The 15333-nt window shown below is 39.4% G+C and overlaps 1 protein-coding gene across 20 annotated transcripts in view; it reads left to right on the top strand.

The window, feature by feature from the left end:
* Positions 1 to 8360, top strand: part of ANK2 (ankyrin 2) — a 474349-nt gene extending 465989 nt beyond the window's left edge. For all 20 annotated transcript variants that reach the window (XM_060246895.1, XM_060246896.1, XM_060246894.1 and 17 more), the window contains 2 exons: positions 2709 to 2800; positions 6059 to 8360. In XM_060246895.1, coding sequence (XP_060102878.1) covers positions 2709 to 2800; positions 6059 to 6242 — 276 coding nt within the window. In that variant the 3' untranslated portion in view covers positions 6243 to 8360. The remainder of the gene's footprint in view (positions 1 to 2708; positions 2801 to 6058) is intronic.
* The last annotated feature ends 6973 nt before the right edge of the window (positions 8361 to 15333 follow it).

The raw sequence follows: 15333 nt of genomic DNA, 5'->3' as shown, positions 1-15333 counted from the left end.
TTTTTTTTTCTGGAAAAAGAGGTGCTGGAATGTTCAAGAGAGAAATGAAGGAAAAACACATGGGTGCCCCTAATGAACTTTCAAACATTTTTTGAGAATTTTGTTCCCACAAAGAGGTTCTGGAACCCCAGAAAAAAAGCCCTGATTATGAGTACACTGGGCAGGTTTTCAGCATTCCTCTCCATTGCTACAGCCCTAGTCAACCTCAGAAAGATCATTCCCAGGATCATGGGACTTGTCCAAAGGAATATTATTTGTTTGTTTGTTTATTATTATAGATTTGTGTCCTGCCCTTCCCTAAGATTGGCTCAAAAATGGAATAACCACACAGGTTGAAGGGGGATGGAGTGAGGAAGGACCAGGGGGTAAAATCATTCCTCCTTCTTCCATGATTTCCTCCCCTTGTCCTTCCTCATTCTAGCCCACCAGCCCACATTATTCCTCTGCAGGCATCCTGTGACCCCAGGAATGATCTTTCCGGGTATTGGGAGGGGCTGCAGGAATAGATATGAAGGCAGGAAAACTTCTGTGCATGGGTGGCCCACTGTGTCAAATATGTCTGAATAAATGATGCTGGTGATGGAAAGTGTTGTCAAGTTGCAGCCAACTTATGGAGACCCTGTAGGGTTTCCAAGGCAAGAGATGGACAGGGGTGTCCATGCTTTGGCGGGGAGGGCGGGGTATAAATAAAAACTTATTATTATTATTATTATTATTATTATTATTATTATTATTATTATTATTATTATTATTATTATATTATTATTATTATTTTGCCGTTGTGTGCCTCCACATAGCAGCCATGGACTTCCTTATGGTCTCTCATACAAACACTAACCAGGTCTAATTCTGTTAAGGTTCTGAGACCAGGCTAGCCTGGGCTATCCAGTGATATTGACTGTATAATAAATTTTCATTCAGGCTATGGACTTGAGCAGAGCTTCATAAAGGGCCACCCTGAGAATGTGTAAGATCCATAAATTTCTGCACATGCACACTCTCTGTTGTGGCTCCCTTCTTGTGGAATGGCCTGCATAAAGAGGTCAGAATGGCTCATACATACCTGTCACTCTGCTAACTATGCTAAACAGAATTCCTTTTCATAAAGAGGTTAAAACCTTAGTAAGATAAATTGTGCAAATGGAGAAGAAGAGGCTTGACATTGATGGGATTCTGGAACATTTTGAGACAAAGCTGAAATTGAGGGTTATTTAGCCCTTCCTTGAACAGTCCAAGGTCTGACTTCATGAAAGTCCAGTTCCTTTTAGTTGTTTTCTTTTTCCCTCCCTTTTTTCCCCACTACCCCACTCCTCTCTTTCCTAAACAGCATTTATAGGATTATACTTGGTGCTCCCTAGACATAACTTCTGTTTTAGCCTTGATCAGAATTGGATTTGGGAAATGTTCCCTTTCCTTATTGGGGAAAATAGAACTAAGACTCCTGCAAGATAGTGGGGAGTGGATTTTGTAGGAATGGAAGCTCCCCCAGTTCAGTTCCTTTTTTGTCTTTGCCCCTCTCCTCCTAGGAGGTTTGGGCTTTACCATATGGGCCATCTTCTGGGTCTAGAAGAAGGAGAGTAGGTCATGGGACAGGAGGCATGTTAGGATTAATAGAGAATTCCGCTTAACGCCACCTAGAAGGAATAACCCTCATTTCATTAATGTCTGATATTTCCAACTGTGGTTGCTGTTGAATATAGCAATTGGGAAGAGAATTTCCCTACACATAAATACCCTGAAAATATATTTTAATTTTAAGAAGTAACCTTTGGGAAATTTGGGCGTCTTCACAATGTCAAGGGAGGATATTGATTCCTTGTCCCACTCAAACTTCCTTGATAATGAATACAAGGCAAGAGTATTGTATGTTTTATTCTTAAATGTTCTGTATCCATTGCATTCCTACTTATTTCTATTATATAATGATAAAGAGTTTTTTAAAAGTAGTAAAATTGAATGGTTCAGGAGGTGCTTTTATAAAGGGAACAGGATAGTAGTTTATTCCACTGTTCATTGTATGTATTAATTTCTCTTACTGCATTGTTTTTTACCTTTATAATCCCATATTTTTGTGTTCTTTATGATATATAATTTTGCATGGTTTCTGATTTCTGTAATCTTAGTCCCATTGCTTTGCTTATTGGATGTTTTATCCTATTTGATTGTATTGATTTACACTGTGTAATCTGCCTTGAGTCCCAGTGAAAAAGGTGGGCTATGAGGTCAGTAAATGCATAAATTTATTCTGAAGTCATTAAGAGCTGCCAAAAAATTCCAGGTTCTGATACATTCAGTGGCAGAATCTAGTCTCTGTCATCAGAGATGGGAAATTCTGGAGTGAGAACATCCAAAAGCAAAACTCAGTTTCCCTAAATGTGTTCCTGAGCAGAACTGGGAGTTCCGTCTGTCTCTGTTAAAAATGCTACATCATATTAGCAGAATTACTCTGCCAGGAGAAACACTTTTCTTGAAGTTGTAGCAAGATCAGAATATTCAGTGTAGTTATTCCCCCCCCCCCCCCACACACACACACTTTGTGGAACTAGATTCTGTCCTTAGCCACTACTTTTATCAGGATACTCCTGAAAGCAGATGGTTGCATATTTTTGTTGTTGGTTCAGAGGGGGTTTTTTTGGTATTTCAGTAGCTTGAAATATGCCGCATTCCTCGTTTTTTGTGCTATGGTTTGTTTTGTGTTTTTACTTCAGGCCCTGACTTATACAGGTAACAAAATGGAAATTGAAGTTCCTCCATTAGTAGAGAATGAGGTCACAAAAGAGGATGGCTCAGTTATTAAAAGGTTTGGGTTGGCATGGAAGTGGATTATTTAGTGCAAAAGATTAACAAACTAACAGAAACAATAATGACAAGTGAAATAAAGTCTACCTTGTTTCAACATTACTTGCAAGTCTACTCAACCATATATTTTAACACGTTTGTTTGAAGAAAGCAAAAAGTTCTTTTGAAATAGCTGGGGTTCCATTTTGGTCTGTAGAAAAATTTCCATTGTTCTTACATATCACAGAAACATAAGAATACTCCTTGTTCAAAAACAAAAATTTTATATAACTGATTCAATTTCCTGTTAACACTATAAGGCAAATGAAAAATTTAAGAAGAAAATATGCTCTGGAACAATACATACTACCATACAGTATTATAGAATAATAGTACTTGCCTGCCTGTTTAGACTATATTGTAGACAAAGTTTGACTTCAGTGTACTTGAAGGATGTAATTTTACTCAGGATTGTACTTCAACAAGCTTGAGATTGGTGAGTACATCTTTGGTAGTTTTTAGGAGAGGGAGAAAGTATACCAAATTATGTCTCCAAATTTAGAATGGTGGAAGATTCTCCTGATACTTTTTTTGTTTGAAACCTGAACCAGAAACTTCATTTTGCTTCTATAGCATTAATTCCTGTATGCTCCAGCAATATGCCAGCTATACCTGACTTTTCATTATAATAATGCAGACAAAATATCGCTATAATGGAAACCAAAATTTGAAAGCAGCAATCTGTAGTCTTTCTCATATTCTCCAGTCTGGCACTGGTTTCAAATAAATATATAGGACTGATGGAATTCTAATGAAGATGCTCCGAACTATAGCCATACTATCAGTAATGGATGGAAATGCCGTTGTGCTCTACAACAGCAGGCATGGATGCCAGCACTTCCTCCTAAGAAACTACACATCCCATTTTTGGTTAGTTTTTGAGCTACAAGTCAGCAAAAAGCTCTGTGGTACAGAACCAAACAGTAACCTTACAGTTGTGAAAATGCATTGAAATTTATTAATTTCAGATTTTTTGTTCTACTTTTGCACCCAATTAAGGCCCTCAAAGCATATCATAGCACCAATACATAAAGATTTAGAGAACTTATTTCCATGTTATTTTTTTAAATGAAGTCTCAAACCCCAGTGCAAGTCATGAGTTCTCATGCAGTCTTCATTTCCACCTCACAGTAGGCACACCACAACAAATCAGAGTGAATTGTATTTATTTGTACCTCCTCAATCTGGAGAGGGACGGTCACAATCTGGAGAGGGATGCCTGGGATTCAAACCAATTTGAGATTTCTCCCTAATGTATGTATAGAGCACACAAACGACAAAACAAAGAAAGTATGGGAACTGCTTAGGTTACTGGATTTCATAGAGACTTAGGGAGAACCTAGTGTAGATAATCGTGTTTGCTCATTATGTTCCCTAGGTACCTGCTATACATACTTTGAAATGTTTACCACACACAAAATTAAAAAGCGCCATTTTACAATTCTTTGGTTTCACTGTGCTATAAAAACCCCACAGAATATGGATTCCTCCAGGGGTTGTCATGTAGACAAAGACTGGTTCCATATTACACCACATGGGAATGTTTCTAAGCCAAGTTTGTGTGTGTGCATGCACATATTGTATTTCTAATCAAGTTGTAAATATATGCCAAGGCTAGATATTGTTGAATATGTATATTTGTTTCCTATCATTATTGTGGCATCTGATTGCTTCACTGTTAATGAAGAGGCAAAACATGTGTTCTACTGCATAGAGCAAATTGTTAGGGACAATCTGATCTTTGGCCTGTGAAGCTGTGGAAACAAGTCTCAATTAGTTTTCCATTTTTAATTCTTGGAATTGACTAGTCTGCATGCAAGTATGTTTTGTAACATACAGAATATTTTTGATTGCCTTGGATCCTAATCCTGTAATTGTATATAGCTCACAATAATTTTGTTCTCCAGTCCTTAGGTATCTGCTGCTATACTATCATCTTTGAACAAAACCTGCGAGCAATGATTTGCTGATAAAAATGGAAATTAAGTTTTAAATTATGTTTTAAAGGCCAGGCTAAGAGATAGGTGACTGTCCTGAGATTATGATATGAGGCCCTGATTCAGAGATGTGCAAGAACTGCACACAGCTGCACCTTGTGGTACTACAGAAGTTTTGAGGTTGAGAGAAAAAGCAGTGAGGCTTTGTGGGAGCTGGCAAAAGGGTCTGCCTCCTGATATCAAGTTATCACTGTCATAGACTTCACTCCAGAGCATCTCAGGGCAGCCATCACATGCCAGTGTAAGAGTCTGCATGGCAGAGTAAGCGTCAGGGATCAGTATTGTTAGGCAGCTGCCCAGGGTCCCAACAATACTCACTGCCAAGCTCTGAACCACCCTGGGTATCAATGGGTTATAGTTATCACTTCCTGATCTCAAAGACCATGGGATTGGTCTTTTGTTCTTCCTTTGATGAAAGCAGTAGGCTCTTCTGCCTCCCCTTGCTGCATAGCAGAGGTTAGAACAATGTCATGTATACCAAAGGGAGTTCCAATCTGCTGTCCCCACCACTGCTGCTGCCAGGAGAGAGGGGCTCATGAGAGCAGGTTGTGGTGGCTGTTGCTCCAAAATGCCACTGTTCTTTGCTGATGTAACTGAATGAACAAACAAATGGCAATGGCAAGTAGAAGTATCCATCACTCACCTCATTTCTGAAAACACTGGAAAGCTATGTGGGAAGAACAGTTAGTTAGTTAATCAGCACTTAGAAGACAGAAAGCAGAAATATTTCACAAAATTATCATGATTCACAATTTACCATGCTGGAAAGGCTTGTATGGTTTGCAAGAGGTATTTTAATTATAGTTATTGACAATTTTTGTAATTGACAACTTCCATGCAAGTTTATTGCATCAAAACTAATTAAGTGTCTTCTGGTATCTTAAAGACTAAAATATGTTTTGGTGCATAATGAACTGTGTTACAGAGCCTCTTGGGTGTATTTTAATTACCAGTTTGTAAATTATGATTGTTAAATCTTGGAATTAAGGCCACAGCTGTGAAAATCCAGTGGAATTAATGAATTCAGAAAGATTTTTCTAGCTACTCACAAATTTATTAAGCATGCTTTTGGGTTGCTGTGAAATACGGCTACAATCACTTGAGTTGGTTCTGCTGTAACTCAGAACTTATACTAGAATTCTAAATCATTCAAAATGTTAATTTCCTTCACAAATAATACTTTCACTCCCCCCCCCCCCCTTTACCCTTTTCTTTCTCTGTAGGACAACAATGAGTAAAGTCAGTACGCAGAAGAGGACTGTGGTTAAGGACCAGTTTGGTAAACATGTTCATGTGGAAGTGCTGGAGGATGTACCAGAAGCACTACCCCGGGATGACCTTCAGCATGACCTTCAGCAACTGCTGAGACATTTCTGCAAAGATGAGTGGAAGCAAGAGGCCAAATGAGATGCTGCTAAGTCTCACCTGCAGACCAACACACATATCCATTCAATATTCACTGTCCACTTCCTTCTTCCACTGCAGCCGTCATAAAAATGAAATCACCAGGGGACACTGACATTTCTACTTAGGGCATATATAGTTGAATAGATTTTTTTCTTTTTTTCATTTTTTAAAATATCTGTAAGCTAATTTGTGACCAAAGATAGCATCCTTTGTTAGGGATGGTTTGTCTACTAAAAGTCGTCGACTTTGTGCTGTACTGGAAACTTGTCATCCTGCCATCTTTGCTGTCCTTTGCTTCTGCATCAGATTCATAAACGCTTCTTCCACAGGCCTCTTCAACTGACAATGTACATGATTTTTTTTTAAAAAAGGGATAGTAACATTACTCTGTAAATAGCTAAAGTGCTTGGACTGGTGAGACTGAAAGAAAACACTGCCTATCATGACTACTTTTAGCAGCGTGGATTGCAAGGTCTGTTGAAACTGCTGAAGAAAAATTGATATATTATTGCTAACACAATCCACTGAATACAGGACATGGACCTACCGAGAAGGAAGCATGTCAGGCCTCCTGTATCTCTATGACTTCCAACAACGATCTACCATAGTTTAAAAGTTTCTAAGAGTCAGGCTGAAATCTGCAATTCTAGCTGTTCCCATTAAAGATGGCTGGTCTGTGGCCATCACTCCCTTTCTGATTCCTGGAAAGCCACCTAAGATTTCCTGAAGGAAAATAAATACCCAGTTAGATATAACTTGCTAGCAGCTATATCTGTGGCACATTTTGCATACTGTATTCAAATATTTTAGAATGGGATTATGAGGCAGGGTGTATTAAACACTTCTAACTACTGTAGTTTCCTTTCTTCATCACTGCTTTAGCAAACCACACTGTCTTACTGGTGGTACTTTCTGCTGGCCACTGCACTGTAGATAACTTCAAAGGGGAACAAAACCCTCACCCACTTGTTGAGAAAGGTTACTTTAAATTTACCACATTCTATCAAGACTGCCTCTTACCTGGTACGTGCATGTGGCATTGAAAAATAGATACACATCCCTCTTGTAACCCTGTCCACAGCTACTCATCCCTCTTAGCACTGAGCAAGCAGATTTTATCCTTCCATTTTGAGAGGTTTGAGGTGTGGGGTTCTTTCCGCCCTTTCCATTAAAGAATATGAATCCATTGGGCATTTGACATTTGTTGCTCTTTTTATTTATGTTTCTGAACTTTCAAGAATCACCATGTAAATGTCTGCACTTTGATTTTCCAAGAAGGGTATCTGCGATTCTGGAATGATTCTGTGGTCTGTTCCTAATTCTAATAGTGGTTGAAGCTCTGTAGCATTTTAACATTATATATGTAATTATATATATATATTATATATATATACATATAAAAACAATATACATTTTGAGTCAGTTATTTGATAAAGACAAAGTATATTCAACAAAGATGAGTCAAGTCCTCCAGGGTGGATATTTTTCAAAACCTGGCCAGTCTTTCCTTTTTGCAAAAATAAAATTCACTCAGTGCTCAGAACACTGAACATAAATGGCAACCTCCTCATTAAAATAACTTATGCCAACAGATAAAAGGAACATTCTAGGCGGTTTGGTTTCCTACTCAGAAAGCTGCCCAAAGTGCCATGCTAATTTTTCCTTCTTTTTGTTTGGCTGGCAAGCAGGAGGCAACCCTTGCAACTGCCAAAGGGGAAGGAGACTCGTTTCAGGACACACAATAGCTCATTTCTCATTGTCAAGAACATCACTGGTTGACCTTCAAGAACGGGGCTCTAAAAAGAAACGCATTTCTGTTGTGTTATTTGCAGTGCAGATGATGTTCTGTGTAACAGCATAATGGCTATTCTCCTTTTTCAGTTTTGATTTTCTTTTTGCCGTGTTATCAGAGAATACTGTGAGAAGAAGTGATTTTAAGTTGATGAATCAGCATCTTGTTCCCATGGTGATAACACTAACTGAATATATCTATGAGGGCATGTATTAGTTAAAAGATTTTAAAAAAACAAAAACAAACCAAGAACACTAACAATACATAGCTGCAATGTGTACAATGGCTGATTTAATTAAATAAAAATGTACAAGTGTTAAATGTAACACTAATGGTATGTTCTTTTTTTTTAAATACCAGTTTGACGTAGAAAATTTACTTGGATTCTGTTAGGATCAAAACTGCAATCTTAGCAATGCTGTGATTAAGTAATTGTAATCTATATTAATTTTCATTATTCTGCATATCTAAGAATCAAAGCACTTTAATGAGCATGAGAAATTATAGGCATTTTTTGTGTACAGTTCAAGAAGAAATAGATGTTGCAGGTCAGTGTGTTGGTCTTTTCTTGGAATGAGCTACATGTGTTAATATCCAGACCTGAGGGATCTCCATGCTTCCATTTGTGCCTTGGTTAGGGACAAATCCTTATATAAGTATGGTGACATCAACTTGCACGACAACTGAGGACATTCTCCCCTACGCATATGTGGTTTTCAAGAGATATACCATAGTACTTGAGGCTATTACAAGTTCCCACTTTTCCATGATTGAGGCTTGATTCATAAGTGAGATGAAGGGCACAAGAACTCCCTGAAGACAGAATCATAAGGATACTTCTCCATATAGGAAACTGTTTGTGTGTGTCTCTTGTATAGCTTAGTTAATTCAACTGCAGCTTGTTGGCATGGTTGAGACCTGGGGGAAACAGGGCCTAAGATCTGTCCAAGTACTATAAAGTATCAAAGAAGTAGATGTGAGCTGAGAAAGCAAAACATTGTTCTACATTTTAACCCAGTGTCACAATTTTCATCTAACCATGAAATGCGTACCTTAGAATGTCCATCTAGCTTATTTTCTGTGAAATCAGGCCATCCCATGAAAAATGTTGCAACATTATGCTATTCGTTTTGAAGATTACCCATTTCCCCCCAGCTAATATGAATGTACACTTGGTTATATGACTTTCAATTGACTGAGAGTCAGTATTAGCCAAATGGAATAAATGTTGTAACTTTCTAATACCTGTGTCATGGATAGTACAGTCATCCAAAAAATAACAAGAGCAGTCCATGTAAAAACAGATTCCTGTGAGCTGAACTTCATGGGTTAAGTCCAGGCATGCTTGGTCCCCAGGTTCTAGCACACCTAAGAAATTTTAGGGGGATTGGCTATCCAATCCCAAGACCTGAATGAATACTGTACTACATAGTCATTTGTTGGCCTTGACATCTGGATGCCTAGATCCAGTTGCTCATACCTGTAGACTTGAAGCCTCTGGCCAACTTTTGAATAAGTATGGGCCATAGCTCAGTAGTTTTGAATGCACAGCATCCCAGAGTCAGTTATGGCCATCTCTGGTTAAAAATGCCTCAGGAATGGGAAAGACTCATTTCAGAGAACTTGCAAAACTAGGGAAGGGACTGCGGCTCAGTAGAAGAGTCTCTGTTTTTTTTTTTTACAATTAGAGTAATTCAGCAGTAGAATTGGCTGCCTAAGGAGGTGGTGAGCTCCCCCTCACTGGCAGTCTTCAAGCAGCAGTTGGATGAACACTTGTCAGGGATGCTTTAGGCTGATTCTGGACTGAGCAAGAGGTTGGACTGGATGGCCTGTATTATCCCTTTATGCTTCATCCCTTTATGTATCATCCCTTTATCCCTCTATGATTCTACTGCCAGTCACAGTAGACAATAATGGATTAGCTCAGTATCAAGCAGTTTTCTATTCCCATGAGTCACCTTCTTGCTGGCAAACATTTGCACAATACTTCACCCTCCCTGCCTGCATAGCAAATGTACTGGGAGTATATTAGATATCTGTTGCTTAGAAAATATGATTAAGGATAAAAACCTGCAAATTCAAGAGCTATTCCTTTATAAACAGACACATTATTCTAATTGATTCAGAAGAAAAAGTAAAAAAGCAGCAGATAAAATCTGATGCTAATGTTCGTAATGGGAAAGAAGCGGCAGGCCTGGAAAAATACACACACCTGGCTGGGCTGTAGATTAGTTGCAACCCCTCCGGCAAAGAAGAGTCATTGTGGATGAGACCTTGAAAACAGCTGCTCCAACAGACCACAGCAGAAGGCACAAGAAAGAAGACTAGGAAGGAACCACAGAGGAAAAGAGAGAGCTCCTGCTCTGTTAGTTGTTTTTAGTTCTCAGTTCAGCTTTACCCACCTGTTCTGTAAACAGAACTAGAAAAGTCATTAAAACATGAAGGCTGATTAACAATTTACCTGTTAAAAGCTGCATCCATTAATACACAGGAGATCCTTGACTGGTTTCTCAGCATTTTCTTTCAGTGCAACTGTAGTATATGTAGCTGGACAGCAAGAGGTTTAACCTTTTCTTCTTATGTTTTCTTCACCAATACCTCTTTCCCTGTGGCTGTTTGCCCTTTGAAGGGGATACACAAGTAAATGCATGCCACTCTACAGTATTTAACATCCCACAGTTTAACATTTTATCAAACATATTAGTAAAGTAGGGTTGCCAGGTCCCACTGAGGTTTCCCCCACTTTGGGGGGCTTTGATCCACCACAGACCAGCTGGTCAGTTGGGGAAATCCCACCTTCAACAGGGACATTGCTACACAACATGCCTGACATGATGAAATCACTATAGAGTTTTGCCCAAAACAAGACTGTCGTGTAGCATCCTCCCTACTTCCGGAACTTTCCCCAGATCCCCTGGCATGATCATGAGGGGACCTGGAAAACCTATCGTAAAGACAAAATCCATCAAAGACTAGGTCTGTTGCTCACGTAAGAAAATATTTGATGAGTCATTGTATATATTTAGTTGTTAATTAAATGCGCAAGTCAGTAAAACTCTCGTGTGTGTGTAAAATGCCATCAAGTCATAGTCAATTTATGGAGACCAAGTAGAATTTTCAAGGGCAGAGACTAACAGAGGTGGTTTGCCATTGCCTACCGCTTCATAGTGACTCTGGAATTCCTTGATGATCTCCCATCCAGAAGGCCAACCTCAAACACACCAACTTTGTATTACTGTCTGCAGACACAAAGGGGCTTACTATTCCTGAGATAAGATTTTTTTTTCGCCAAAAGGCATCTGAAAGAGCTATTTGGACATTGCATTGGCGTGGTGAATTTAAAAGCAGAAGGCCAACCCTTCTTAGCTTTTGAGATCTAACTGGCTTGAGCCATCCAGGTCAGGGCAGTAAAGAAATACTGCTGAAGAAAGAAACAGTCTAAAGACAAAGATCATCCACTATAGCTACAAAAGTTGTTTTAGCTCCACAACCAGGTCTGAAGCCTGATAATGGATCAAGGGCACCTGGACAAAAAAATCCCAACAGTGAATCAGTAAAATATCTAATAGCATGCAGGCAGTTTTCCCTCTAAGCTGAGTTAGTGTGAGTTGGCTCACAGATTTTTAGTCTACAGCTCACACATTTTTGTCTTAACTCAGGAAGGATTACCCATACCACACTAATTTATGCAGTAGCTCACAACTTTAGTGCCAGTAACTCACTACTTTCATGCCAGTAGCCCACAAAGTAGAATTTTTGCTCACAAGACTCTGAAGTTTAGAGGGAACATTGCATTCAGGCACTACTCAAATAAAGTTTGCCTTAAAATGGGACATTAGAAACAGTCCTATATAAAAATTTAAATTTAAAAAAAGAAAAGAAATAGTTCTATAATTTGTCACATTCCCTATTGCCAAGGAATATTTCTTAAACTACTAAAACTATTGTTGAGTACCTATGCAATGGATTTTATTAGGGAATGTAATTAATATATTGCAGTCCACCAACTTCCAAATTATTATATAAGGACCATTGTGTACAAATATTCAGAGACTAATATTCAACAAGCTATTATCTGCCCAAGACTTTTTCTTGGTAAAGCCATGGGAGGGCAGTAGATATCTTTAGAAAAACCCATGGGAAAAGGTGTTGAGCTTTTGCATTGGGGATAACTGATTCTTGTTCATGTTGGCATGTTTTCATATGACATCCCCTTTCAGTCTTACAAAGCAAGTGGCAAAGGCCCTGACCTGAATAGCCCAGGCAAGCCCAATCTTGTCAGATCTCAGACACTAAGCAGGGCTGACCATGGCAAGTACTTGGATGGGAGACCTCCAAGGAATACCAGGGCCAGGATGGAGAAGAAGATCATAGCAGACTGCTTCTCTGAACATCTGAGTCCCACCGGGGGTAGCCAGAAGTCATCAACTATGACTTCCAGGTATACACATACACACACACAAAAATGCCCCCCCACCCAAAAGAAAAAGCAAGTGACAAAGAACAGTCAAATTTCCCCTGTTTTAATCATAAATATGTTTCAGCAAGTGGACAAGTTCAGTGTCAACATTATTTGCAGCATGTCCTAACCAAAGTGACAACATTTATGAGACCTGATGCCCTAGCTTTGTTTTCACTTCCAAGAGTGTTGTCAAAGTTAATAGCACCAACCATCTGGCTGAAGAGAGGGTGTACACCAACCTTGTGCACAACAGAATGTTCCTAATTTGCTGCTAGATGTAAGAATCCATGCTCTGATTGTCATTTCCCAATAAACCATAATAAACCATAATTTCATGCTTGTAAGCAGTCAGCTACACATGGCAAGTAGGAATCAACTCCAGGTGACTAGAGTGGGAAGCCAAAGGGTTGTAATGGTTAGATATATTTATTTAGTTACACTCTGCTTTCTCCCCAGTGGGAACTCAAAGCAGATTACAACTTCATTCTCCCCTCCTCCAATTTATCCTGGCAACAACAGGGTGGTAGGTTAGGCTGACAAAGAGCAATTGTCCAAGGGTCATCAGCTAGCTCCCATGGTATAGTGGGGCTTTAAACCTAGGTCTCAAAGCTCTGGATTTCAGTTCAGTACAGAGTTAAAAAAAATTGTTGAAACCAGTGGGTTTATGCTGAAGTAAATCTCTGCAAAGGATTATGCTGCATGTACTATGAGCTAGTTCCAGTGTTGCTTCTATTAATGCATAAGAGGCCCATAGGCAAGCCACTATAGTCCCTTCCAGGCATAATCATTATAATCCCATGGGCCTAACAGAACTATGCACTGCCCTATGATCTTCCTGATATACAGGATTGCCACGTTGTGAGAACAGCGTCAATGTGCTATTTACTGTGTTTTACTTGGTATGCACAGAATCTGACAACTCCAGTGGTCAGTTCATACATACCCAAACTGCATGTGAATTGTCCCTGACATGCATATGATTGTATAACACAACAAAAAATGCAAGCTAGTGACCAATTTACTAATAAGTATATAGAAATCAGTCCAAATGTCCAAAACATGTATATTCAAGTCCCAAAGTAGTGTGGTGACAAGCCAATCGATTAAGTACTTGTTTCTTTCCAGTCTTCATCAGACCTGGGACCACTGACAAAAGAAAATATTATACAAAAATATCAGAAGGACATTCAGACACCACCAACCCTCTTCCAGTGAAAAAATATATCATACTTACATATTGATTCAATTATATAGATTCTTTACACAATTTTCAAAAAAGAGGGACGCAGAGCGTCTCCAGCAGCAATTTCACATCGACTACAGCTCAGTTTGTGGCTTCTTCCTGGTTGACTTCAGACGGTCCTCCTTTGGTCCGTGGATTACTAGCAAATTTTGGGAACCAGATCTGAGTACTCTCTGGGGAACATGTAAGGAGAGACGGTCCCTAAGGTAGGTAGGCCCTAGGCCATATAGGGCTGTAAAGGTAATAACCAGCACCTTGTAACAAACCCAGTATATTATTGGCAGCCAGTGCAGCCCCCGGAGCCCTGGCTGAATGTGCTCCCACCTAGAAAGCCCTAATAACAGCCGGGCAGTGGCATTCTGCACTAGCTGCAACTTCCGGGTTCGGCACAGGGGCAGCCCCATGTAGAGGGCATTACAGTAGTCCAACCTCGAGGTGACCATTGCATGGAACATTGTTGCCAGGTCGCCGTGTTCCAGGAAAGGGGCCAGCTGCCTCGCCCGCCTAAGATGAAAAAATGTGGACTTAGCAGTGGCTGCTATCTAGGATGCCAATAAAACTCTAAAAACTCATGATGGCATCCCAATATGTGATTGTTAAATCCCCCAAAAGGATATACCTCAGCACCATTTGCTATGTAGGGGACTATACTGACCTGCCTTGTGGAATTGACTCAGGTTTGCCCTGGTCAAAGACAGAAGATGCATGGAATTCTCTAGCTCTATAGAAATGCTCTTGTTGTGGACAAGAACAGTTTGCGTCAAATCACTGCAGAGGAAGGAACAGCACAGGCTGATATCCCTAATGACTGTATCACTAAAAGTTCCCTTGAGGAAAGAGAAAAGTAGCAATCCACCCATTACTCACATGCCAGAAGCTTATTTGAATTATAGAAATCTTAAGTCCATTTTCTTTAGTAATAGGCATGTTGCTGCTCTCATGAGGTGTACAGCTAGTTTCTGATACCCAGGCAGACCAGCAATTGCTTGAGAGGGAAATTGTTATCTCATCCAAAAATCTCTCTCTCTCTCTCTCCCCACTTTGCTTATAGCAGAGGCAGAGATGTGAAAGTTTGAGAAATAACTTCCAGGACTACCCATATACTATTGTTCATTTGTTTGTTTAGAATATTTCTGTGCTGCATCTCAAAGCAGCTGCAATTAAAAGCCACAGTATTGTGTTTTTTTGTTTTGTTTTTTAAAAAACATTTTACAAAACAAGCCATTAAAACAAGCCACAGCATTGTTTTTTTTAAAAAAAAAAAAACATTTTACAAAACAAGCCATTAAAAACCATGCTATCAGTCATCAGCGGCAGAAATATTGTCCATAAAACAGAGCAGATCATTAAAAAGCTGATTTTTAAAAACCCTCCTTAAAAGCCTAGGGGAAAAGATACGTTTAAGGTTGGTGCCTTAAAGAAAGTTAAATAGGCTTCAGGTGAGCCTTAAGTGGGAGGGCATTCCAAAGACAAAAGTGCCACCACAGAAAATGCCCTGTCTCTAGTAGCCTCACCTCTGAAGGCAGGGGCACAGAGAGCAGGGCCTGAAAGGCTGATCTTAACTGGTAGGCAGGATAATATAGGAAGAGATGTT

Source organism: Heteronotia binoei, chromosome 9 (genome assembly GCF_032191835.1).
Source record: "Heteronotia binoei isolate CCM8104 ecotype False Entrance Well chromosome 9, APGP_CSIRO_Hbin_v1, whole genome shotgun sequence".
In the NCBI taxonomy this organism is placed as follows: domain Eukaryota; kingdom Metazoa; phylum Chordata; class Lepidosauria; order Squamata; family Gekkonidae; genus Heteronotia; species Heteronotia binoei.
The sequence above is the reverse complement of the archived record's forward strand: the minus strand, read 5'-3'. Positions and strand labels throughout refer to the sequence as shown.